At 44.4% G+C, this 23137-nt stretch overlaps 1 protein-coding gene and 1 non-coding gene across 2 annotated transcripts in view; one reads left to right on the top strand and one right to left on the bottom strand.

Annotated features, from left to right (window-relative positions):
* The first annotated feature begins 90 nt into the window (after positions 1 to 90).
* The window catches only part of LOC130381042 (zinc finger protein 845-like), a 33279-nt gene continuing 10232 nt past the window's right edge, over positions 91 to 23137 (top strand). The window contains exons 1-11 of the mRNA XM_056588462.1: positions 91 to 1044; positions 4789 to 4855; positions 5456 to 5568; positions 5846 to 5912; positions 10747 to 10859; positions 11142 to 11205; positions 11618 to 11898; positions 17325 to 17391; positions 17992 to 18104; positions 18353 to 18416; positions 18689 to 19856. Of these exons, the coding sequence (XP_056444437.1) occupies positions 4843 to 4855; positions 5456 to 5568; positions 5846 to 5912; positions 10747 to 10859; positions 11142 to 11205; positions 11618 to 11898; positions 17325 to 17391; positions 17992 to 18104; positions 18353 to 18416; positions 18689 to 19856 (2063 nt within the window). The 5' untranslated portion in view covers positions 91 to 1044; positions 4789 to 4842. The remainder of the gene's footprint in view (positions 1045 to 4788; positions 4856 to 5455; positions 5569 to 5845; positions 5913 to 10746; positions 10860 to 11141; positions 11206 to 11617; positions 11899 to 17324; positions 17392 to 17991; positions 18105 to 18352; positions 18417 to 18688; positions 19857 to 23137) is intronic.
* LOC130381890 (5S ribosomal RNA) lies at positions 20705 to 20823 on the bottom strand. The gene has a single exon (XR_008895516.1). It is a non-coding gene; the product is annotated as a 5S ribosomal RNA (ribosomal RNA).

Below are 23137 nucleotides of genomic sequence, written 5' to 3'. Positions count from 1 at the left end.
AACAAACAGTAGGTGGCGGTAATGCCCCATATTGGTTTGCCAACCGCCAAATAAACTCAAAAGAAGAAGAAGAAGAAGAAGAAGAAGAAGAAAAAGAGCGAATCATCGCAGTTGCTCAGTGTTTGGATGTACAAAACCTCGAAAAAGTAAGTTAACTAATGCCATATCATTGTGTTGCTGTACTGTATATGGTTACCTTGTTAGCATTATAAAGTCGCTTTAGCATTAGCGCCACAGCTAACAGCCAAGCTACTGTCGCTAATGTAACGGTAGATAGCATCAGTTATGTGTGTAAATACCATGGACCTATTAAAGAAAGGACAGCGGACTAATACATTGCCGCCCATTCATAACTATAAATACACGCACTGTAACTCGAGTGTGCACCTCAGCAAGCAAGGGGCATCATACGAGAATGGGCACAATTCAACAAAGGGGGTACAGGCACTGATCTCTACTGCTTGGATACCAAGGGAATAAAATGTTTAACAAAGTCTGCTCACCATACAACAAAAGAATACAACTGTATTTTACCGGCCACTGGACCGCAGTAGTTCTAGCGTTTTACTGATGAGGATTGACCTGTTAAACTCATCCTAAATACATATGGGGCGTTCCTGGGAACCCGTGTTTTCGCCCGCTTCTACCCTCTTGTACTCCCAGTTATAGCTGGTTATTTACGGGCAAAAAAGTGTACCTGGAACACACTATTATAGGCATGTTTTCCCCTTCACAAATCAAAGGGTTATTAGCAGATTTCTGCAGAGCTTGATGTCACGGTATTGAGTTGATGAACTTTAAAATATCAAATCAATGATGTAATATAATTTCATATAACTAATTTTAGTATAAGGCTAATGTAATTCACTAAACATGCTTATCTTGTATCTTCTTACAACTTGCTGCTGGACTATATACAATATAAAAAATCTAGTACTGATTTTACTTTGTTCTCTCTAAGCAGGCCAGCTCATCAAGTGCTTACATTCAGCAGCTTCTCTCAGGGATGTTGCCTGCCAGACGGAGCACCTGGAAACGCATACTGTAGGCACACAGCTATCCTTAAAGGTCCCATGACATGCTATTTTATGTATTCTTTAATATAGGTATTAGTGGGCAACTAACACAGTATTCAAAGACGTTCCCTAAATTCAGCCGTGGTGCAGAGTTACAGCCACTCCGAGCCAGTCGTACATTGAGCTTCCCCCAAATGCGCTGTTTCGGGGGGCGTGTCAAGGAGGAGGGTGGGGGTGTGGCCCTGAGCAGCTTGCAGCCACCATGCGCTCTGTTTACAGTGGATGTATCGCAATGGCGAGGCGCACACAGCCTTTAGCCGTGTTCTGTAAATATTCTAGAACACACGGGAGTCCTGGAGCTCTATATCTAAATATTATCATATAGCCTACACAGATATCTATATCATATATTTATCACGGCCAAAAGCTGTGTGAGCCGATATTATGAATTCCAAACGACCGCGTTGGGTTCTCCGACGTTCCTGGTTCTTCAACGTCCACATCAATGTGAATACACACACTGTAACTAGGGGTGCAACGGATCATCATTGATCCGTGATCCGTTCGGATCATCTATTTCGGTTCGGCACACGCATGATCCGCGGATTGATTTATGAAAAAAAAAAAAATTGCGCATGTTCAGTCCACACACAGCCGTAACTAGGGATGTGTCGGTCGCGACTGATTTGTTACAACGAACGAATCCCGAACATGAACGACAAGAACTGGTTCCCCAAAACAAGAAGAACTGGTTCTTTGATTCTTTTTTTTTAACATCAACCAAACATATGGTCACGTAAATAAAATATACAAACGAACAGAGCTCCGTCTCCCCGCGGCTTATATTGATTGAGTCTACAACTTCCTCAAAGATTCAGCCAATGAGAGGTAGCAATGGTGTTGGAATGGCACCTGGGTAAACCAATGACAAGGCGGTACCGTCGAATATGCGCGCTTTCTCTCTCTGACGTATCTTGGGTCATAGCATTCGACTCATATATCCCCCTACATTTTTTCGAAAATAGACTTGACCTCCATCTGTTTATTGGATAAACGCATTTCCCAATCCCAGGAGTCTTTGCTCCATTCTACGTCAATTTAAGAACAAACAAAGAAATTAAACTGCGGTTCGTATTTTTTATTTATGACCATGCAAGTTCTTTAATGCCTGAACAATGAAGAATTAAATGTAAAGTAAAATAAAATTATAAATGTAACACCATGAATGAAATATAGAGAGTAAGCAAGTGGTATAAATATTGGTGGGACATTCGACATTCTATATAGCAGGCATCTCCAAACGGCGGACTGCGGTCTTGACGGTCCTATCCGGACCCACGACCAATTAAAAAAAAAAAATGTTATAAAAATATATATATATATATATTTTTTTTTTTAAGATGTAATCTGACGTAACGAACGAATCAAAACGAACGAATCAAATAAACGAATCGTTATTGTGAACTGAACTGAAAGAACTAGTTCCCGGAAAATAATCATTTTGCTCATCCCTAGCCGTAACCATTCCTGCTAGTTCCAGGGACAGAGCTACTTAACACGCTCTGGGTAAAAGTCTGCAACAGTTCCCTTTTCAATAAGCAAACAGTCCTATGGCTCGTTGTGATTTATTGTCCTCAGCGTACAACATGAAGAACAGTGGGCATGGAAAATAAAAGTAGGCTAGACTTCGGTGACTACTGTAACGATAACTGCTGCCTCCAGTGCTACGTCTGTTTCCATATACTCGCGCTGCCACACAAACCTGTCGCCTAGGTTACCACACATACGTAACACGTAGCTGACATAGCGATTGCTAACATAAAGAAAAACACATCGAGCATGGCCACGCATTTACAGCGACATCACCCCGGTGTTTCACTGACAGGAGTGAAACCGAAAGCGGCTCAACAACCGCTCATCACCGCGGCATTTAAGCCGCCCCTTCCTCCACAATCAGACCGGGCTAAAGCAATCACAAACGCTATTTTTTTATTTTTTTTGCTGATCCGAAAAATGATCCGATCCGTGACGACTGATCCGAGGAACGATCCGAACCGTGAGTTTTTTGATCCGTTGCACCCCTAACTGTAACGCAAGTGTTTCTTGTCGGTTCTTTGACGTGTCTTGTATTTCCACAACGAGACTGTCATGGGGGTTATCTGAGCCATGGTTGAGAAGGAATTGGGGGAAAGGAACTTTGGTTTGACTCGCTGAAGTACATGAACTGCGACATGCCGCCGGTTGCCGCGAGGCACCATCGCCCGGCAGCGGGCAGCCGGCAGCAGGCAGCGCGCGGTTCAGTCGACTTCAGGTTGATGTGAAAGTGGAAGAACCAGAGACGTCGCAGAACCCGACAAAGTCGTTTGTGATTCATAATATCGTCTGGAGGCGCACACAATATGTTATATGATATAGATATCTATGTATTATATGATATTATTTAGATATAGAGCTCCAGGACTGTAACGCAAGTGTTGTACACTTCCTTGTTATTTGGATAACCGTTCTGCTGTTGGTGTGATGGCGCATAACACGTCGGACTCTCGTATCTGGTATTTCTACAACGAGACTCGTATTGGGGGTTATCTCAGCCAAGGTTGAGAATGAATTGGGGGGAAGGAACTTTGGCTTTGACTCCCTCAAGAACATGAACCACGACATGGAGGAGAAAGGGAAGTTGGCGGCGAATGTCTCCCGCTTGAGCCCCGCTGAGGGACCACCGCCGGAGGCGGAGGTGCATAAGCGCTGCCCGGCAAAGATCCCTTTACCCCCAATACGAGTCTCGTTGTAGAAATACCAGAGACTAGAGTCCGACGTGTTATGCGCCATCACACCAACAGCAGAACGGTTATCCAAATAACAAGGAAGTGTACAACACTTGCGTTACAGTCCTGGAGCTCTATATCTAAATAATATCATATAATATCTATATCATATAACATATTGTGTGCGCCTCCAGACGATATTATGAATCACAAACGACTTTGTCGGGTTCTGCGACATCTCTGGTTCTTCCACTTTCACATCAACCTGAAGTCGACTGAACCGCGCGCTGCCTGCTGCCGGCTGCCCGCTGCCGGGCGATGGTGCCTCGCGGCAACCGGCGGCATGTCGCAGTTCATGTACTTCAGCGAGTCAAACCAAAGTTCCTTTCCCCCAATTCCTTCTCAACCATGGCTTAGATAACCCCCACGACAGTCTCGTTGTGGAAATACAAGACACGTCACAGAACCGACAAGAAACACTTGCGTTACAGTGTGTGTATTCACACACACACATGTGGCGCTCGCACGGTCGAGTCTCATTGGCGGGCCAACGTCTCTGGGCGGGCCAGGCAGAGTAAGGGGAGGAGCTGAGATTCCTGATGACGTCATGAGCACAGACATTCCAAATCAGCGCGCTTGAGCCTCCGTTTTTTCAAAGGCGAGCAGAACAGCTAGTGCTAGTTTTACACCAAACGCAAGTTTTAGCCACTGGGGGACCATAGGCAGGCTAGGGGAACTCATATTTATGTTAGAAAACCTCCCAAAGTGAGATTTTCATGTCATGGGACCTTTAAAGTCTTTGCAGCCCCATTTTAAAAATGAAGGTGTTTACTTGAATCCACAAAAAAAAATACACAGGCAAGACATTGAAATTGCAGGGCGTGCCAAGCCGCGACCGAACCAGCTTGGCAGTGTAAAAACGCCTAATCTGTCAGTAGTGGGGATTGACAACTATTCTGTGAAAATGAAAGAATGTCTTGTGTTTGTTTCCTTCTTTATGTGTAAAGCAGCAGACCCCAGACACCATTTCAATCAAGGTTGAAGAGGATATTGGTGGAGGCATGCCCGCCACAGGTTAGTAATACACATTGCATCTATGCAAGAAAACAACCATGATCAACTGAGAATGTATTTGATTCTACCTGCGCTAAAAAGCCTGGTCCTCTTTGGAAAAGCATCATGACCAGCACCCTGCTAAAACAAAAGTTATACTTGGGAGTTGCATTTCAAAGATGGAATCAGTCAAGAGCCCAGAAGGGTTTCAAGACAGATGCCACATGAGCTGGTTTATCATTCTCAAACATCAATGAATTCATAATGCATGAATGTTAGCTGATCAGCTTAGAGGGAAGGAGACGTTGTTGCTTTTTAGTGTCGATATAGAGTTATTGCGCTTCGCATGTCATGTTGTGATCAGATCACTTTGCGCTGGTGTTCGTTGAGTGTCCTTAACCTGGCCAACCACTTGAGCTTTGAGTCTAGGGAGGAGGGTGCTGGAGGAGACGGCCCTCTCCAAAACTGTGAATCTTTGTCAGCAGTACACATTTTAAACCCTCTGTGTCAATGTTACATACATTTAAAGAGTTTCTCTCATGTGTACAAATACACAATGCCTCCCTTTATGCAAATAATGTACCAAAACAATTAATTTTTCCTTTTTTTCTCCGTCTGCAGAAGACTGCGATGCCTTTGGAGACCGTAGCACTCAGTGTGGCGCCACCTCAGAGATTCTGGGTGTGGACGCCCCTGGCTCCTCCCACTGGTCCAGTCGCTGCGAGGAATTGGTGGTTAGCAAAATAAAGAATATGTTTCCAATTTTGCACTTGTAAATAGTTAATCGCGTTTTAGCCTACACTCAGATGTGAACTCATTCTTGCATGCGAGGGTCTTGAATCCAAAAAAAAAATACGCAGGCAAGACATTGAAATTGCAGGGCGTGCCAAGCCACGACAGAACCAGCTTGGCAGTATGAAAGCGCCTAATCTGTCGGTAGTGGGGATTGACAACTATTCTGTGAAAATGAAAGAATATATCTTGTGTGTGTTTCTTTCTTTATGTGGAAAGCAGCAGACCCCAGACACCATTTCAATCAAGCTTGAAGAGGATATTGGTGGAGGCCTTCCCGGCACAGGTTAGTAATACACATTGCATCAATGCAAGAAAACAACCTTGATAAACTGAGAATGTACTTGATTCTACCTGCGCTAAAAAGCCTGGTCCTCTTTGGAAAAGCATCAGGACCAGAGCCCTGCTAAAACAAGTTAAACTTGGGAGTTGCATTTCGAAGATGGAATCAGCCAAGAGCCCAGAAGGGTTTGACAGATGCCACATGAGCTGGTTTATCATTCTCAAACATCAATGAATTCATAATACATGAATGTTAGCTGATCAGCTTAGAGCAGGGGTCTCAAACTCAATTTACCTGGGGGCCGCTGGAGGTAGAGTTTGGGTGAGGCTGGGCCGCATCAAGTATTCCACAATAAAGTACAAATATGCAGTAGTTCGCAATTGGTCCACTGAGCTCCGTTGGTACTTTTATGCACACCGAACTTGACCTCTGTCAAGGAAAGTGGATTTATTGCCTGATTCACGTCTTTGTTCGTAAGTAGTCCGGTAAGCGGGTCCGGTTGCTAAGCGACGGGACATGGGTGTTTATTAATTACGTGTTCGCGTATCGTAGTGTCCGCGTGCGTCCGAGATAACTAGATGAGTTGGCTACTACTAGTACTTTTGCAGGCTGAACATTAAAATACTTCTTAAGGGAGACCACTCTCTCGCACCAGTCTTGGCTGCGGACTCGCATTTAAATTCCTCTTGTTTGCGGTGGTGGTGGGGGTAAATATACAGGTCGGACGTAGCTGTGCTGTCCTCCTTCTTAATTGAAGGAGCAGGCAGAGAAAAGCCTTTCCTGCTGTGGTTTCATTAAAATCAAATTCACAATGCCAAATTGTGATAAGACGCCCATTATGTCGCCGCTGGTCCAGAGATGTTTAAGGACACATCACGGACGGACATAACGGACACTTTTCTTACTGCCGGGTATGTTCAGCGAGGTTCGTGGTACCCCCTAGGGCTGGGCGATATATCGATATTTAAATTATATCGATATTTTTTCAAACGCGATATGAAACGACACCATATCGTCAATATCGATATAATTTAATTTGCGTTGAAATTACAGCACATTTGTTCCAAATAACACCAGTTTCGAACGGCGCCTGCCGCATGCTATTTCGTAACTCATGTCTCTCCCGCTCTGCCTCCGGCTCACACACAGGCCGTTTCTCAATTCGTAGCACGCGTACTACGGACTCGATGACTTGCTAGCACGTACTTGGCAAGTCTGTACTTCAAGCACATACTTGCGAGTACGTACCTGCAATTGGAACAGCAGCGGACTCGATGACGTCACCACCTCTGCTCGTCCGTTAACTGTGCTACGGCCTCATTTAGGCATGTACTACTGAACAATATAAACAAATGATATAAAACAAAATCCCAGCCTCTTTCATTTTCAAATAGTATGTAAATATTCTGAATGAATAACAATTGAAAAGATATGAGTGTCCTGTCATGTGTATAAGCTATACACACACACGACCTTACATATATATATTTATATATTATTATTATTATATTAGGCCCATATATTATATATTATATAAATATAAATATAAGTTAAGAGTAACTTAAGCAACAGTTGTAACTTGTGCGTCTTCTCCATATTGTCCGCCCTCGTACTGCTGCGAGTGCGAAATGCATCCTGGGATTTATAGCGGGAGCAAGCACACACGAGCCACCTCCGATGCATGCTCGGTGAAACGGCGATATCGAGCACGCATCCAGAACACTTCCGGGTTTTACGACAGTACTCGCTTGATGCGTGCTTCGAATTGGAACAGTGCTCGGGCAACGACTGATTACGTTTCACGAGTCCACGAGCACACGAGCACGCACAAGTACGCGAATTGAGAAACGGCTAATGTCTCTGCCTGCTCCCCCCCCCCCCCCCCCCCTCCACTGACTCACGTCACTTTTTGAAACATGAGCCGTGTTCGAAATCGTTCACTATTCATTGGGTATTTTAAGTGCACTATATTGTGCATGAAATTAACCACTGAGAATTCGAACACCACTACAAAATCGCGAGCACCCTATATAGTGCGCTATATCTGTCATAGGGAACGATTTCGAACACAGCTATGGTGTCCGCCTGCGCATGGAGCTCCGATGAGCTTGTTTGCAAGCGAAAGACCAACGGCTCCATAGTATGGAAATGGTTTGGATATAAGTTGTCTGACGAATTACAAAATCACGTAATTTGTGGAGTGTGCTTAAAAACGGTCCCAACCAAAGGGTTGCAATTCTGTCCATAATATTCCGGAGGTGCACACAGCTTTTGGCCGTGACATTATATATTATAATGTACGGAGGCTCAATCGAGCTGATTTGGAATGTCTTGGTCTGTCACAAAGCATCTAAACTCCTCCCCTTACTCTGCCTGGCCCGCCCAGAGACGTTGGCCCGCCAATGAGACACGACCGTGCGAGCGCCACATGTGTGTGTGAACACACCCACTGTAACGCAAGTGTTTCTTGTCGGTTCTTTGACGTCTCTTGTATTTCCTCAACGAGACTGTATTGGGGGTTATCTGAGCCATGTTTGAGAAGGAATTGGGGGAAAGGAACTTTGGCTTTGACTCGCTGAAGTACATGAACTGCGACATGCCTCCCGTGGGTTCTAGAATATTTACACGGCTAAAGGCTATGTGGTACCGTGGCTGCACGGCAGAATTTCGGGAACGTCTTTGAATACTGTGTTAGTTGCCCACTAATACCTATATTAAAGAATACATAAAATAGCATGTCATGTCCGCCCCCCCCCACGCAGTCGTTACGGTTCGTAATATTTTGGAAGCGCACAAAGCTTTTGGCCGTGATGTTATATATTATAATGTTCTCTAATACGAGGCGGAGGCAGTGTCTAGTCCACGGTTTATTTAACCATCAAACTATTCAATTCCGAACGGTAGAAATAGTAATATCAAATCTGCGCACGGAGCGCGCCCCCCCCCCCTTCGACAAATATCGATATTTATCTTATATCGATATTCTGCTTGAAGATATCGAGATATGACTTTTGGTCCATATCGCCCAGCCCTAGTACCCCCCAGGTCTTACTGAAGGCATTTATTTAATGGTCAAAATATTATTAATCAGTGGCGTAAATATCGACGGTGCAACCGGTGCAGCTGCCCGGGGGCCCAGACGCTGTCACCCCCCCCCCCCCCCCCCCCCCCTCAACAGCTCAGCGCAAGGCATGCACGGTCCAACGCCCCCCCCCCCCCCCTCTCAACAACTAACAACTTGGGTGCACCATAAATACGAGCTGGTGCCCCCAAATTTAAAATTTAGGCGCACCAGTTCACCCAAGGAAAAAGTTTGTCTGGAGCACATCCTAGACGCGCAGATGATTGCGGCAGAGAAACTGATTCGTTTAAACTTCCAGGGTCGAATATTTTTGAGAGATGCATGTAATAATTTCCTAAATGTATCACATGATTTTATCTCATGATGTATAAATTTCAATTATTATGTGTCTGCCTCAACTTGATACAAAACACTCTTTCACACCGTCGATATTTCCTCTCCCACTGGACACACAGGAAGACAAGCACACACACACACACACACACACACACACACACACACACACACACACACACACACACACACACACACACACACACACACACACACACACACACACACACACACACACACACACACACACACACACACACACACCTACCGACGTATTCAGGCCAATGCAGTTATAAAATGCAATCAAACATGTCAAAACATAGACATTTTCTATAAATAGCCTACCAACGTTTGCAGTGAGAAAAGCTGACGCACATTTAATGCTCAGGGATATGAAGCTCCACAACTTGAGGAACTCGGTTGCTAAGCGGTTCATTTCAGATGCTTCAGTAAGCTCGAAATACATCAGAGGAGTCACACAGGAGAGAAGGGCGTATCTCCAGCGCACACTAATGGTGGATTCAATGATTCGTTTCCGTGACCCAGTTCGTATTATTCAGTTCGCCACGAGGAGTCGTTCGCGAATCGTTCGTTCAGTCGAGTTTCCGGTAGCACTAACTCCACTGAGTCTGACTGACTCAGCTGAGAACCGTGCAATGGGGTCCATTCCATGATACGATTTACCGCTACCGGAAACCGGGCTGAACGAACATACGATTCGTGAACGACTCCTCCCAGTTCAGTCGAGTTTCTGAACGAACGAGAGAGACGAACCGGTTCAGTTCGTTCGTCCTAAAGGCTCGGTCATTCGAACCGGTTCGAGAACGAACGAGCCAACACTAGCGCACACACACTTGGGAGAAGCCATACCATTGGCTTACGTACATTTCACCTCCGTCTTATGCCAGGTTTTTGTGCGCAGCAAGCTTTATAAATGAGGCCCCTGGGCAAGCGCAGCGACTCAGCAAAAAAAAGAAAAAGTGACTAAACTTTGATGTCATGTAGGGGGCCACAAAATATCGTCCGGCGGGCCGCGGGTTTGAAAGCACTGGCTTAGAGGGAAGGACACGTTGTTGCTTTTTACTGTCGAAATAGAATTATTGCTCTTGCCTCGCATTTCATATTGTGATCAGGTCATTTTGCGCTGGTGTTTGTGTTGTCCTTGACCTGGCCAACCACTTCGTGGTTGTCCTTAACCTGGCCAACCACTTGAGCTTTGAGTCTAGGGAGGAGGGTGCTGGAGGTGACGTCCCTCTCCAAAACTGTGAATCTTTGTCAGCAAGCATTACACATTTTAAACCCTCTGTGTTAATGTTGCAGACATTTAAAGAGTTTCTTTAACTTGTACAAATACACAATGCCTCCCTTTATGCAAATAATGTATCAAAACAATTACTTTTTCCTTTTTTTCTCCCTCTGCAGAAGACTGCGATGCCTTTGGACACCGTAGCACTCAGCGTGGCGCCGCCTCAAAGATTCTGGCGGTGGTCGCCCCTGGCTCCTCCCACATGTCCAGTCACAGCGAGGAACTGGTTGTTAGCAGAATAAAGAATATTTTGGCATTTTTGCACTTGTAAATAGTTAATCGCGTTTTAAACTACACTCGGATGTGAACTCATTCTCGCATGCGAGGGTCTCGAATCCACAAAAAACAAATACACAGGCAAGACATTGAAATTGCAGGGCGTGCCAAGCCGCGACCGAACCAGCTTGGCAGTGTAAAAACGCCTAATCTGTCAGTAGTGGGGATTGACAACTATTCTGTGAAAATGAAAGAATATGTCTTGTGTTTGTTTCCTTCTTTATGTGGAAAGCAGCAGACCCCAGACACCATTTCAATCAAGGTTGAAGTGGATATTGGTGGAGGCATGCCCGCCGTAGGTTAGTAATACACATAGCATTTATGCAAGAAAACAACCATGATCAACAAGCCTGGTCCTCTTTGGAAAATAATCATGACCAGCGCCCTGCTAAAAAAAAAGTTGTGTCAGAATAAAACTTGCGCTCGTCTCGCAAGTCATGTTGTGATCAGGTCACTTTGCGCTGGTCCTCGTTGAGTGTCCTTAACCTGGCCAACCACTTGAGCTTTGAGTCTAGGGAGGAGGGTGCTGGAGGTGACGTCCCTCTCCAAAATTGTGAATCTTTGTCAGCAGTACACATTTTAAACCCTCTGTGTCAATGTTGCATGCATATAAAGAGTTTCTCTCACGTGTACAAATACACAATGCCTCCCTTTATGCAAATAATGTATCAAAACAATTGATTTTTTCCTTTTTTTCTCCCTCTGCCGAAGACTGCGATGCCTTTGGACACCGTAGCACTCAGCGCGGCGCCACCTCAGAGAGTCTGGGTGTGGACGGCCCTTGCTCCTCCCACCTGTCCATCTACAGCGAGGAACTGAAGATTCTGAGCGTCTACGGAAAAGGGGAGGGCCCACTGGCGGTGGACGGCCATGACACCCTCTTCACAGTGTCAGAAGTGGAGGCCCTGAACTCGCTGTATGCGTACCACAGCGCGGCCAAGAGCCTGGAGCGCGGCGAGCGGCTGGTAGGCCGCGAGGAGCTGAGTGTGCAGGTTGGAAATCATCTTCTCATTCACCATCAAAAGAGAGACTTCCTCTGTTACAACTCTAAAACAGACCCATAGAAAGCCCACACCTTTATGATTCAGTAAACGTTTTTACACTCCCAAATATGTCCGCCTTATGCCCAACTTTTCCCCTGTGTGATCCGCGCGTTTACACTGACCGAGGTAATCGACCGGCTTTATTTCGCACCCCTATTAGGCAAGGCAAGGCAACTTTATTTATATAGCACTTTTCATACACAGGGCAGACTCAAAGTGCTTCACATATAAACATTGTCATACAATAAAATGTAATTATGGATAAGTAAAAGAAAACATATGCAAAGAAATGAGTAAAATAGAAAGTGCAATGTATTTAAGATCAGGGGCCGTATCCACAAAGGATTTTAGGGTATAAGTAGGTCCTAACTGGCGAATTTAGGAGTTACTCCTAAAAATAATGGGCGTGTCACTCTTAAATTTAGGACTCCTAACTTTTTTCACTAAGAGCAATTCACAAAGTATTTTAGGCCTAAAAGTAGCACCTAAGTCTAGACCTATTCTTTGTGAATAGGTCTTACTGAGTTAGGAGTCCTCAAGAGGACTCCTAACTCAGTAAGACCTATTCACAAAGAATCGTAAATGCCTGCGAGACGAAATGTTAGGGTATTAAACTTGTTGTGGAGTTAATCGCAATGCAATAAAATCCCCGACTAACAGGAATAATCAGATTAGTCCTGAAATAAAATGTTTGGCCACACTACGTTATTTAGCAACAGGGGAAATGCAACTTTGCAATGCCGACGATTTAAAAATATCGCAACCATCAGTCAGCCGTGCCATAAACTTTCCTTTGGACATTCAACAATTACACAGGATCCAAGCCAACTTCATGGCAATTGCAGGTATGCCCGGTGTGGTCGGTGCTATTGACGGGACGCACATAAAAATAATTGCGCCATCAAAAGACGAGGACTTGTTCGTCAATAGGAAGAAAGTGCATTCCATCAACACGCAGGTTGTTTTTGATTCAAATTTTAACATAGCCTACTGGATGTTGTTGCAAAGTGGCCTGGATCTTCAGCTACCAATGATTCGCGCATTTTAATGGAGAGCGGTCTGAGGCAGCTTTTTGAGATGTAGGCTACCAGTTTGGTGTCACTTGCTGGGAGACAGTGACTATCCATGCAAGACGTGGCTCTAGACACCCTACCTCAATCCACAACCGGGAGCACAGTTAAAGTATAACATGTAAGTGATTACGCATATTACGCTTAGTCCTATGTGTAAAACGCATCGTATTGGCTCTTTGACGCCTTTTATTTGGTGAATCCATATTTATTATTGTTTACTGATTTCTTCCATATATGCTAGAGCACACAAACATACACGAAATGTTGTGGAGAGAGGAATTGGGCAGATGAAACGTCGGTTCATGTCCTCCACGGCGAAATACGCCTCACCCCAGAGAGGGCAAGCACAGTCATTACTGTATGTGCCATTCGACACAACCTCTGCAAGCGGAGGAACATTCCACAGCATTGATGATGATGATGATGATGGCGATCAACATGACAATGAATTTGGCCGTGTGGAACCGAGTGGACCGTCATTTAGGGATCACTTTGAAAACACATTTTAGGTAAACACCTTGGCACAAATCAGTCAACACTTGTGTAGTTCATAACATTTATTTTCTTTTAAATTTTACGTATTTTTATTGTTTACTTTCTCTCTCTTGAACGTACAGGCTACAACGTCATTATCCTGGTCTGCACAAAATTGTCATCATGCGTGTATTCTGCTAACTGCACTATAACTACTTGATAGGAATTCATTTCTGGTTGTTCAGACGAGCCCACTGAATCACCGAAAAACAAGGAAATAGCCTAGGCTAGAAATGAATTCCTATTAAGTAGTTATGGTGCAGTTAACAGAATACACGCATGATGACAATTTTGTGCAGACCACGATAATGACGTTGTAGCCTGCACGTTCAAGAGAGAGAGAAAGCAAACAATAAAAATACGTAAAATCTAAAAGAAAATAAATGTTATGAACTACCCAAGTGTTGACTGATTTGTGCCAAGGTGTTTACCTAAAATGTGTTTTCAAAGTGATCCCTAAATGCCTGTCCACTCATCATCATCATCATCATCATCGTCTGGCTGTGGAATGTTCCTCCACTTGCAGAGGTTGTGTAGAATGGCACATACAGTGATTACTGTGCTTGCCCTCTCTGGGGTGAGGCGTATTTCGCCGTGGAGGACATGAAACCGACGTTTCATCTGCCCAATTCCTCTCTCCACAACATTTCGTGTATGTTTGTGTGCTCTAGCATATATGGAAGAAATCAGTAAACAATAATAAATATGGATTCAACAAATAAAAGGCGTCAAAGAGCCAATACGATGTGTTTTACGCATAGGACTAAGCATAATCTGCGTAATCACTTACATGTTATACTTTAACTGTGCTCCCGGTTGTGGATTGAGGTAGGGTGTCTAGAGCCACGTCTTGCATGGATAGTCACTGTCACCCAGCAAGTGACACCCAACTGGTACATCTCAAAAAGCTGCCTCAGACCGCTCACCATTAAAATGCGCAAATCATGGGTAGCTGAAGATCCAGGCCACTTTGCAACAACATCCAGTAGGCTATGTTAAAATTTGCATCAAAAACAACCTGCGTGTTGATGGAATGCACTTTCTTCCTATTGACGAACACGTCCTCGTCTTTTGATGGCGCAATTATTTTTATGTGCGTCCAGTCAATAGCACCGACCACACCGGGCATACCTGCAATTGCCATGAAGTTCACTTTGATCCTGTGTAATTGTTGAATGTCCAAAGGAAAGTTTATGGCACGGCTGACTGATGGTTGCGATAATTTTAAATCGTTGGCATTGATGCATTTCCCCTGTTGCTAAATAACGTAGTGTGGCCAAACATTTTATTTCGGAATTTATCGGATTATTCCTGTTAGTCTGGGATGTTATTGCATCGCGCATTAACTCCACAACAAGTTGAATAATCTAACATTTCGTCTCGCAGGCATTTTACGATTCTTTGTGAATAGGTCTTACTGAGTTAGGAGTCCTCATGAGGACTTTTAAGCTCTCCTAGACTTAGGTGCTACTTTTAGGCCTAAAATACTTTGTGAATTGCTCTTAGTGAAAAAAGTTAGGAGTCCTAAATTTAAGAGTGACACGCCCATTATTTTTAGGAGTTACTCCTAAATTCGCCAGTTAGGACCTACTTTTAGCCCTAAGATCCTTTGTGAATACGGCCCCAGATCAACAGTCTCTCTGGATGACATGCAATTCCTATTCAAGGACTCTAACCCAGATTCTAGGACTCTAACCCAGACCAAAGGCCTTATTCTGGAATTCCACCCACACACAAACTCAGGAATCTAACCCTTATACAAATACAAACTCAGGACTCTAACCCTTATACAAATGCAAACTCAGGACTCTAACCCTTATACAAATGCAAACTCAGGACTCTAACCCTTATACAAATACAAACTCAGGACTCTAACCCTTATACAAATGCAAACTCAGGACTCTAACCCTTATACACCTCTTCTCAAAAGAGTTAAAAAATAGAAAATAAAGGGAAAGTTAAAAAGGCATTTTAGTAAAATGAAGGAAAATTATTTAAGATTTAGCAGAAAGCTAAAGCAAAAATAAAAGTCTTCAATCTTGTTTTAAAGGTGCTCAGAGTTGGGGCAAGTCTTAAATCCTCAGAGTTTATTCCAGCTATTTGTTGCATAGTAGCAAAATCCTGCTTTCCCATGTTTCGTGTTTACTCTGGGGATAATTAACAGATTGGTCTCAGAAGATCTTAGTGTTCTAGAAGGCTTATGTAGTGGAAGCATATCAGTTAAATATTTTGGGCCTAAACCATGTAGGGATTTATAGGTAAGCAACATGATTTTAAAATCAATTCTCTGACCTACAGGAAGCCAATGTAACGATTTAAGAATTGGTGTAATATGTTCAAATTCTTTGGTCTTTGTTAAAACTCTAGCAGCAGCATTCTGAACAAGCTGAAGCTTCCTTAGAGTTTGTTTTGGGAGACCTGTAAGGAGACCATTGCAGTAATCAAGCTTACTAGTGATAAAGGCATGTACAAGTTTTTGTAAGTCTTGCTACATTTTTAAGGTGAAAATATGCAGATTTTGTAACTGATTTGATGTGACTTTCGAAATGTAAATCAGAATCCATGATAACCCGTACATTTCTGGCTTTGATTGAGGTTTTCAGGGACAGCGAGTGAAGGTTTTGGGTTACTTTAAGCCTTTCCGTTTTAGCACCAAATACAATTATCTCTGTTTTATCCTCATTTAGCTGAAGGAAATTTCGGCACATCCAGTCTTTCATTTGCTCAATGCACTGGCACAGCAGATCTATGGGCCGATAGTCATTTGGTGATAGCGATACATAGATTTGCGTGTCATCAGCATAGCAATGATGGTCAATATTGTTATTTTGCATGATTTGCCCTACTGGGAGCATGTAGATGTTAAATAAAGAGGGTCCTAAGATCGAACCTTGTGGGACTCCACACATCACGATGGTTGATTCTGATACAAAGTCGCCAATGGAAACAAAGTAGTTCCTATTTTGTAGGTAGGTCTGAACCAATTTAAGACTGCCTGAAAGCACCACCCAGTTTTCTAACCTGTCCAAAAGTATACAGTGTCGAATGCAGCACTGAGGTCTAGTAGCATTAGTATTGAGGTTTTGCCAGAATCTTTGTTAAGACGGTGTTTGTTTTCAACTTTAATGAGGGCGGTCTCAGTGCTGTGCAGGGGTCGAAATCCTGATTGGAATTGCATTGCTGCATTGTCTCTACAACAGAGACGATGCAGCGATATCAACATGAATAGTTGTAACTGGATAGACGGTGAATGCCGCAAGTTGCTGACCATCATGGGAAAGAAGGTGATGCAGTCGCATTTAAAGCAGACGAAAGATGGTCGATCTAAGAGAAGGTACCAGAAAAACTTTCCTTACAATGCTTCGTCAGCAAAGTGGTTAGCAAAAAATAAAGAATACTTCAGCATTTTTGCACTTTTTGTAAAGAGTTAATCTCGTTTTAGCCTACACCCAGATTTGAACTCATTCTTGCATGCGAGGGTCTTGAGTCAAAAAATATGTAAATATTTTTTTGCATCCATTGTAAGGAGACGTACTCTCCGTGTGTAGGCCCGCCTTCTCCGGCGTACCGAGAAAGCCAGCTCCAAGACGAAGGGGGATTTTACCCCTCAGTTTTACTTAGGACATTGAAATTGCAGGACGTTCCATGCCGTGACCGAACCAGCTTGGTAGTCTGAAAAGACATAATGTGTTGTTAGTGGGGATTGACAACTATTCTGTGAAAGTGAAAGAATATGTCTTGTCTGTGTTTCCTTCTTTATGTGGAAAGCAGCAGACCCCAGACACCATTTCAATCAAGCTTGAAGAGGATATTGGTGGAGGCTTGCCCGCTGTAGGTTAGTAATACACATTGCATCTGTGCAAGAAAACGACCTTGATCAACTGAGAATGTACTTGATTCTACCTGCGCTAAAAAGCCTGGTCCTCTTTGGAAAAGCATCATGACCAGCACCCTGCTAAAACCAAAGTTAAACTTGGGAGTTGCATTTCAAAGATGGAATGAGTCAAGAACCCAGAAGGGTTTCAAGACAGATGCTACATGAGCTGGTTTATCATTCTCAAACATCAATGAATTCATAATGCATGAATGTTAGCAGATCAGCTTCGAGGGAAGGAGACGTTGTTGCTTTTTAGTGTCGAAATAGAATTATTGCGTTTCGCATGTCATGTTGTGATCAGATCACTTTGCGCTGGTGTTCGTTGAGTGTCCTTAACCTGGCCAACCACTTGAGCTTTGAGTCTAGGGAGGAGGGTGCTGGAGGTGACGTCCCTCTCCAAAATTGTGAATCTTTGTCAGCAGTACACATTTTAAACCCTCTGTGTCAATGTTGCGTACATTTAAAGAGTTTCTTTAACTTGTACAGATACAAAATGCCTCGCTTTATGCAAATAATGTATCAAAACAATTAATTTTTCCTTTTTTTCTCCCTCTGCAGAAGACTGCGATGCCTTCGGAGACCGTAGCACTCAGCGCGGCGCCACCTCAGAGATTCTGGGTGTGGTCGCCCCTGGCTCCTCCCACATTTCCAGTCACAGCGAGGAACTGCTGGTTAGCAGAATAAAGAATATGTTGGCATTTTTGCACTTGTAAATTGTTAATAGTGTTTTAGCCTACACTCGGATGTGAACTCATTCTTGCATGCGGGGGTCTTGAATCACAGGGAAGACATTGAAATTGCAGGTCGTTCCAAGTGAAGTGTAAAAATGCCTGATCTGTCGGTAGTGGGGATTGACAGCTATTCTGTGAAAATGAAAGAATATGTCTTGTGTGCGTTTCCTTCTTTATGTGGAAAGCAGCAGACCCCAGACACCATTTCAATCAAGGTTGAAGAGGATATTGGTGGAGGCTTGCCCGCCGTAGGTTAGTAATACACATTGCATCTATGCAAGAAATCGACCTTGATAAACTGAGAATGTACTCGATTTTGCCTTCTCAGCAGGAGCCTTTAACCCTTGACCATCCAAAGGGGCGACAAGGAAAATGCATAATCAACAAATAGAAGTTAGAAATAATGTCAAAATATAATTCTTACAATACACAAGTGTGTACAAAGTACATCCTGTATACCTTTGTGAAAAGGATTTATTAAAAACATTACTTTCTCTCTTTCTCTGTTTTCCTCTCTGATGAAGACAATGACATCAGAGAATGCAGCACGCAGCGCGGCACCACCTCGGAGAGTCTGCGTGTGGACGCCCCTGGCTCCTCCCACATGTCAAGTCACAGCGGGGAGCTGCGCATCCTGAGCGTTTATGGACAAGGGGAGAGCCCACTGGCGGTGGACGTCCATAACACCCTTTTTGCCGCGTCAGAACTGGAGGCCTTGAGCTCGCTGTCCGCTGACCACAGCGTGGCCAAGAGCCTGAACTGCAGTGTGCGGCTCGTCCGCCTTGAGGAGCTGACTGGGCATCGGGGCGGCCGCAAGGGACGGCCCGGTGTCTTGTGTGGAAAGGTTATTCCCAACAATGCCAATATGATCGTCCACAAGAGGACTCACTCCGGGGAGAAGCCCTACAAGTGTGACCAATGCATGAAGTGCTTCCGTCAGAAAGGCCCCCTGAAGCGCCACATGAGGACTCACTCCGGGGAGAAGCCCTACAGGTGTGACCAATGCACGAAGTGCTTCAGTCTGAAAGGCACCCTGAAGCGCCACATGGTGACTCACTCTGGGGAGAAACCCTACAAGTGTGACCAATGCACGAAGCGCTTCAGTCGGACAAGCCACCTGAAGATCCACATGAGGACTCACTCCGGTGAAAAGCCCTACAAGTGTGACCAATGCACGAAGGGCTTCCTTCTGAAAGGCTCCCTGAAGAGCCATATGAGAACTCACTCCGGTGAGAAGCCCTACAAGTGTGACCAATGCACGAAGCGTTTCAGTCAGAAAAGCCACCTGAATGGCCACATGCTGACTCACTCTGGCGAGAAGCCCTACAAGTGTGACCAATGCACGAAGCGCTTCATTCGGTCATACCGCCTGAGGATCCACATGAGGACTCACTCTGGGGAGAAGCCCTGCGTGTGTCTGCAGTGCAACGCCAGCTACTGCGGCCCAAGCAGTTTGCGTGTGCACATGCTCAAGCACACTTTGAGCCACATAAGGACTCACTCCGGTGAGAAGCCCTACAAGTGTGACCAATGCACGAGGCACTTCAGTCGGAAAGGCCACCTGAAGATCCACATGAGGACTCACTCTGGGGAGAAGCCCTGCGTGTGTCTGCAGTGCAACGCCAGCTACAGCGACCCAAGCAGTTTGCGTGTGCACATGCTCAAGCACACTTTGACACGGGGTAACGGGACGCTTTGATTGAGACCTCTGTCCTGTATTGGTTGAAATTACTGCTTTTAGTTTTTCTCTTCATCACGATTAAACGCTTCGTACTTTCGATTCACTTTCTGTTTTTATTGTTTGATGTCCGTGGGGTCGGCTTAGCTCCGGAGGTAGAGCAGTTGACTTGTAACCGAAAGGTTGCTAGTTCGATCCCTAGCTCCTCCTAGCTGAGTGTTGATGTGTCCCCGAGCAAGACACTTAACCCTAATTGCTCCTGACGAGCTGGCTGTCGCCTTGCATGGTTGACTCTGCCGTCGGTGTGTCAATGTGTGTATTAACCGATGTAAGTCGCTTTGGTCTTCTAAATGTAAATGTAAATCTGTTGAATAATTTATTTCTAGGACACTTCTGAAAGCAAAATATTTGATTTAATGTAGAGCTTGATAATAATTCATTATATTTATATAGCGCTTTTCAATGACCCAAAGACGCTTACAGAAGGGGGGGACCTAACTCACCACCACCAGTGTGTAGCACCTACTTGGGTGATGCACGGCAGCCAATCTGCGCCAGAACGCTCACCAGCTTGAGGTGGAGAGTGAGGGAATTGATGAGTCAGCCAATTGTACAGGAGGATTATTAGGGGGCCAGATTGAATGAGCCTGGTTGGGCCAGGACACCGGGGAAACCCCTACTCTTTGCGATAAGTGTCCTGGGATCTTTTATGACCACAGTGAGTCAGGACCTCGGTTTTACGTCTCCTCCGAAGGACGGCACCTTCCACAGGACAGTGTCCCCATCACTGCACTGGGGCATCGGGATTGATGAGTGAAGGGGGCAGAGGGAAGAGTGCCACCTATTGGCCACCACCCGACACCACTTACAGCACCTGGTATTCCCAGGCGGTCTCCCATCCAAGTACTAACCAGGCCCGAGCCTGCTTAGCTTCCGAGATCAGACGAGATCGGGCGTGTTCAGGGTGGTATGGCCGTTTTACAATGATCAGGGGAAGATACAGGCAGCAAAGTTACCAAGCATACAGTCAAAGATGATGGGTGTACATGATTCTTGTAGGAAACTTTGACATCGTGGGTAAATACAAAGGAAACAAAGGTCAGGGGGAGGGGCCTTCGTGGAGTTTAGGATTGGCCAGAGGAGAGACCAAGTTAAATTGCAATTCACAATATGGGTGAAGTGGACATGTCTGCAAGACAGTTAAAGGAATCTACACAACAAAGAAGTCTGTGGATTGGCCTGAGTATCAAACTTGGTGCCCACAGTTGCAAATGCAAACTATCTTAACACCTTTCAATTAGAGAGGGCGGAAGGTATCTCTAGGTCCATGGAGAATGGATAGAAATTCATTTAAATTTACAATTTATTCAAACAGGGTTCATATAATTTGTATATTAAAGTTACGCTTGATATTGCCACAACGTTGTCATTACCGTTATCTTTGTTATTACAAAAAGCCTGCAAAGTTCACTTGTGTAATAGACTGCGATTGAACCCCACATTATGCATGATTGTGTTCTTTCCACTGACCTTTCCATTCTGTGCGCTTAATGCTAACTACCTTGGATGGATTGTATCATAATAGGCGATAATGGTTGAAGTTGATCCATTTTAAAAGGTCCCTGGTTAAATGTCTAGATCTCAGTGATGCTCAGTTTAGGCCGGTCCTCCCTCTAGAAGGCAGCATTATTCTAACGGGACAAAGTCAGAAGATTCCTAGCATTGGTCCCCCTTCACTCCCTGTTTGCAGCGGCGGCTGGTGATCCAATTCGTGGGTAGGGTGCAGTAATGGACGGGGGTCCTCCCCAAGAAAATATAGAATTGGTTTCTGGGATGCCCACTAGCTAAAAATGTATTCTTATTCATAGCCTACATCCTGACTTGCAGGGCCTGGACAAGCCTGCACTGCTTTCACTTTCATTCCACTAGCCATTGCTATTTGACCCATGGTTGTTATTCTGATATTGAGGCATATCATGATCAATGTCCTATATTGTTTTACCGGAGTCTCAAGGTCTATTTTAAATGCAGTTTAGGACCGTTGTATATATATTTTTTATATGCTCCATGCCAAAAGACTTAATTAATATGTAACTTACTTGTTCCTTTTAAGTATAACATTGCGTGATTGAGGAGTCCAATTCCTCCACTGAAATGGGTAGAAAGTGCTTTTACGGCTCTCTGCTAATTAACAAACTATCACTTCTCTCTGCATGTAGTTATGTTGCGCAATGCACGAATGCTGCTGAGGGAGGTAGCCTTTTAGATTCATTGGCTGAATTGTCCAATCAGCTCCAAATTACTACAATGTGTTGAAACACAAGACAGTGTAGTGACAAGTGTTTCTTCAATACTCAGTTACTGTTGGGAAAGGAGAACAAGCCTATCTTGATGAATCCTTCATCATGTTGTGTGTTCAGTAACAGGAGTAGGGTTTGTGTTCGGTCTTTCTTCTTCTTTCTTCTTTTTACGTGTGTGTGTGTGTGTGTGTGTGTGTGTGTGTGTGTGTGTGTGTGTGTGTGTGTGTGTGTGTGTGTGTGTGTGTGTGTGTGTGTGTGTGTGTGTGTGTGTGTCGCTGCAGTTCAGAAGGTGAACTGCACCGAGGAGGATTCACCGCCCCCAAATGGTTCCACATGCATTAACTTTGATAAGTATTTGATGTGTCGTTCAGAAAAAACTAAGTGTATGGTGTTTGGAAATAAGAAAAAGATGCCATCAGAGACAATTAAATTGTACAACAACAATCTTGAGAAAGTCAGGTATTTTAAGTTTCTAATAATAATAATATCTTCATTTTATAATGCGCTTTTCAGGTACCCAAAGTCGCAGATTACAAAGTCATAGAGGGGGGGGGGGGGTATTACAGACAGGGGGACAGTACAAGCAGGACAGATTTACATTTACAGGCAAAGAAGGGGGGGGGTATTACAGACAAGGGGGACAACACAAGCATACACAGCACACGCAGAAAAAACAGAGTTATTGAGATGTAACAGGGGGTAGAAGTGTAGGCAGTTGGGTAATGGTGGCTAGGGATAGGGAAGATCATAGGCTTGGGTGAAGAGGTAAGTTTTGAGGCGGGACTTGAATGTTGTGAGTGAGGGAGAGTGGCGAACAGATTGGGGGAGGGAATTCCAGAGTCGGAATGTGGTTGGACGAAAGAATGACAGGGAAAAAGCATATTGAGATGGTAGCTTTGAAGTGTGGGAAAATAAATATTGTCCTTAGGTGTGTGGCTGGTTCAGACTGGGGGGCTGATAGAGAATCAATGATGAGGATTTACAGAGCAATGATA

Source organism: Gadus chalcogrammus, chromosome 4 (assembly GCF_026213295.1).
Source record: "Gadus chalcogrammus isolate NIFS_2021 chromosome 4, NIFS_Gcha_1.0, whole genome shotgun sequence".
Lineage (NCBI taxonomy): Eukaryota > Metazoa > Chordata > Actinopteri > Gadiformes > Gadidae > Gadus > Gadus chalcogrammus.
This window is presented reverse-complemented; position numbering and strand designations above follow the sequence as displayed.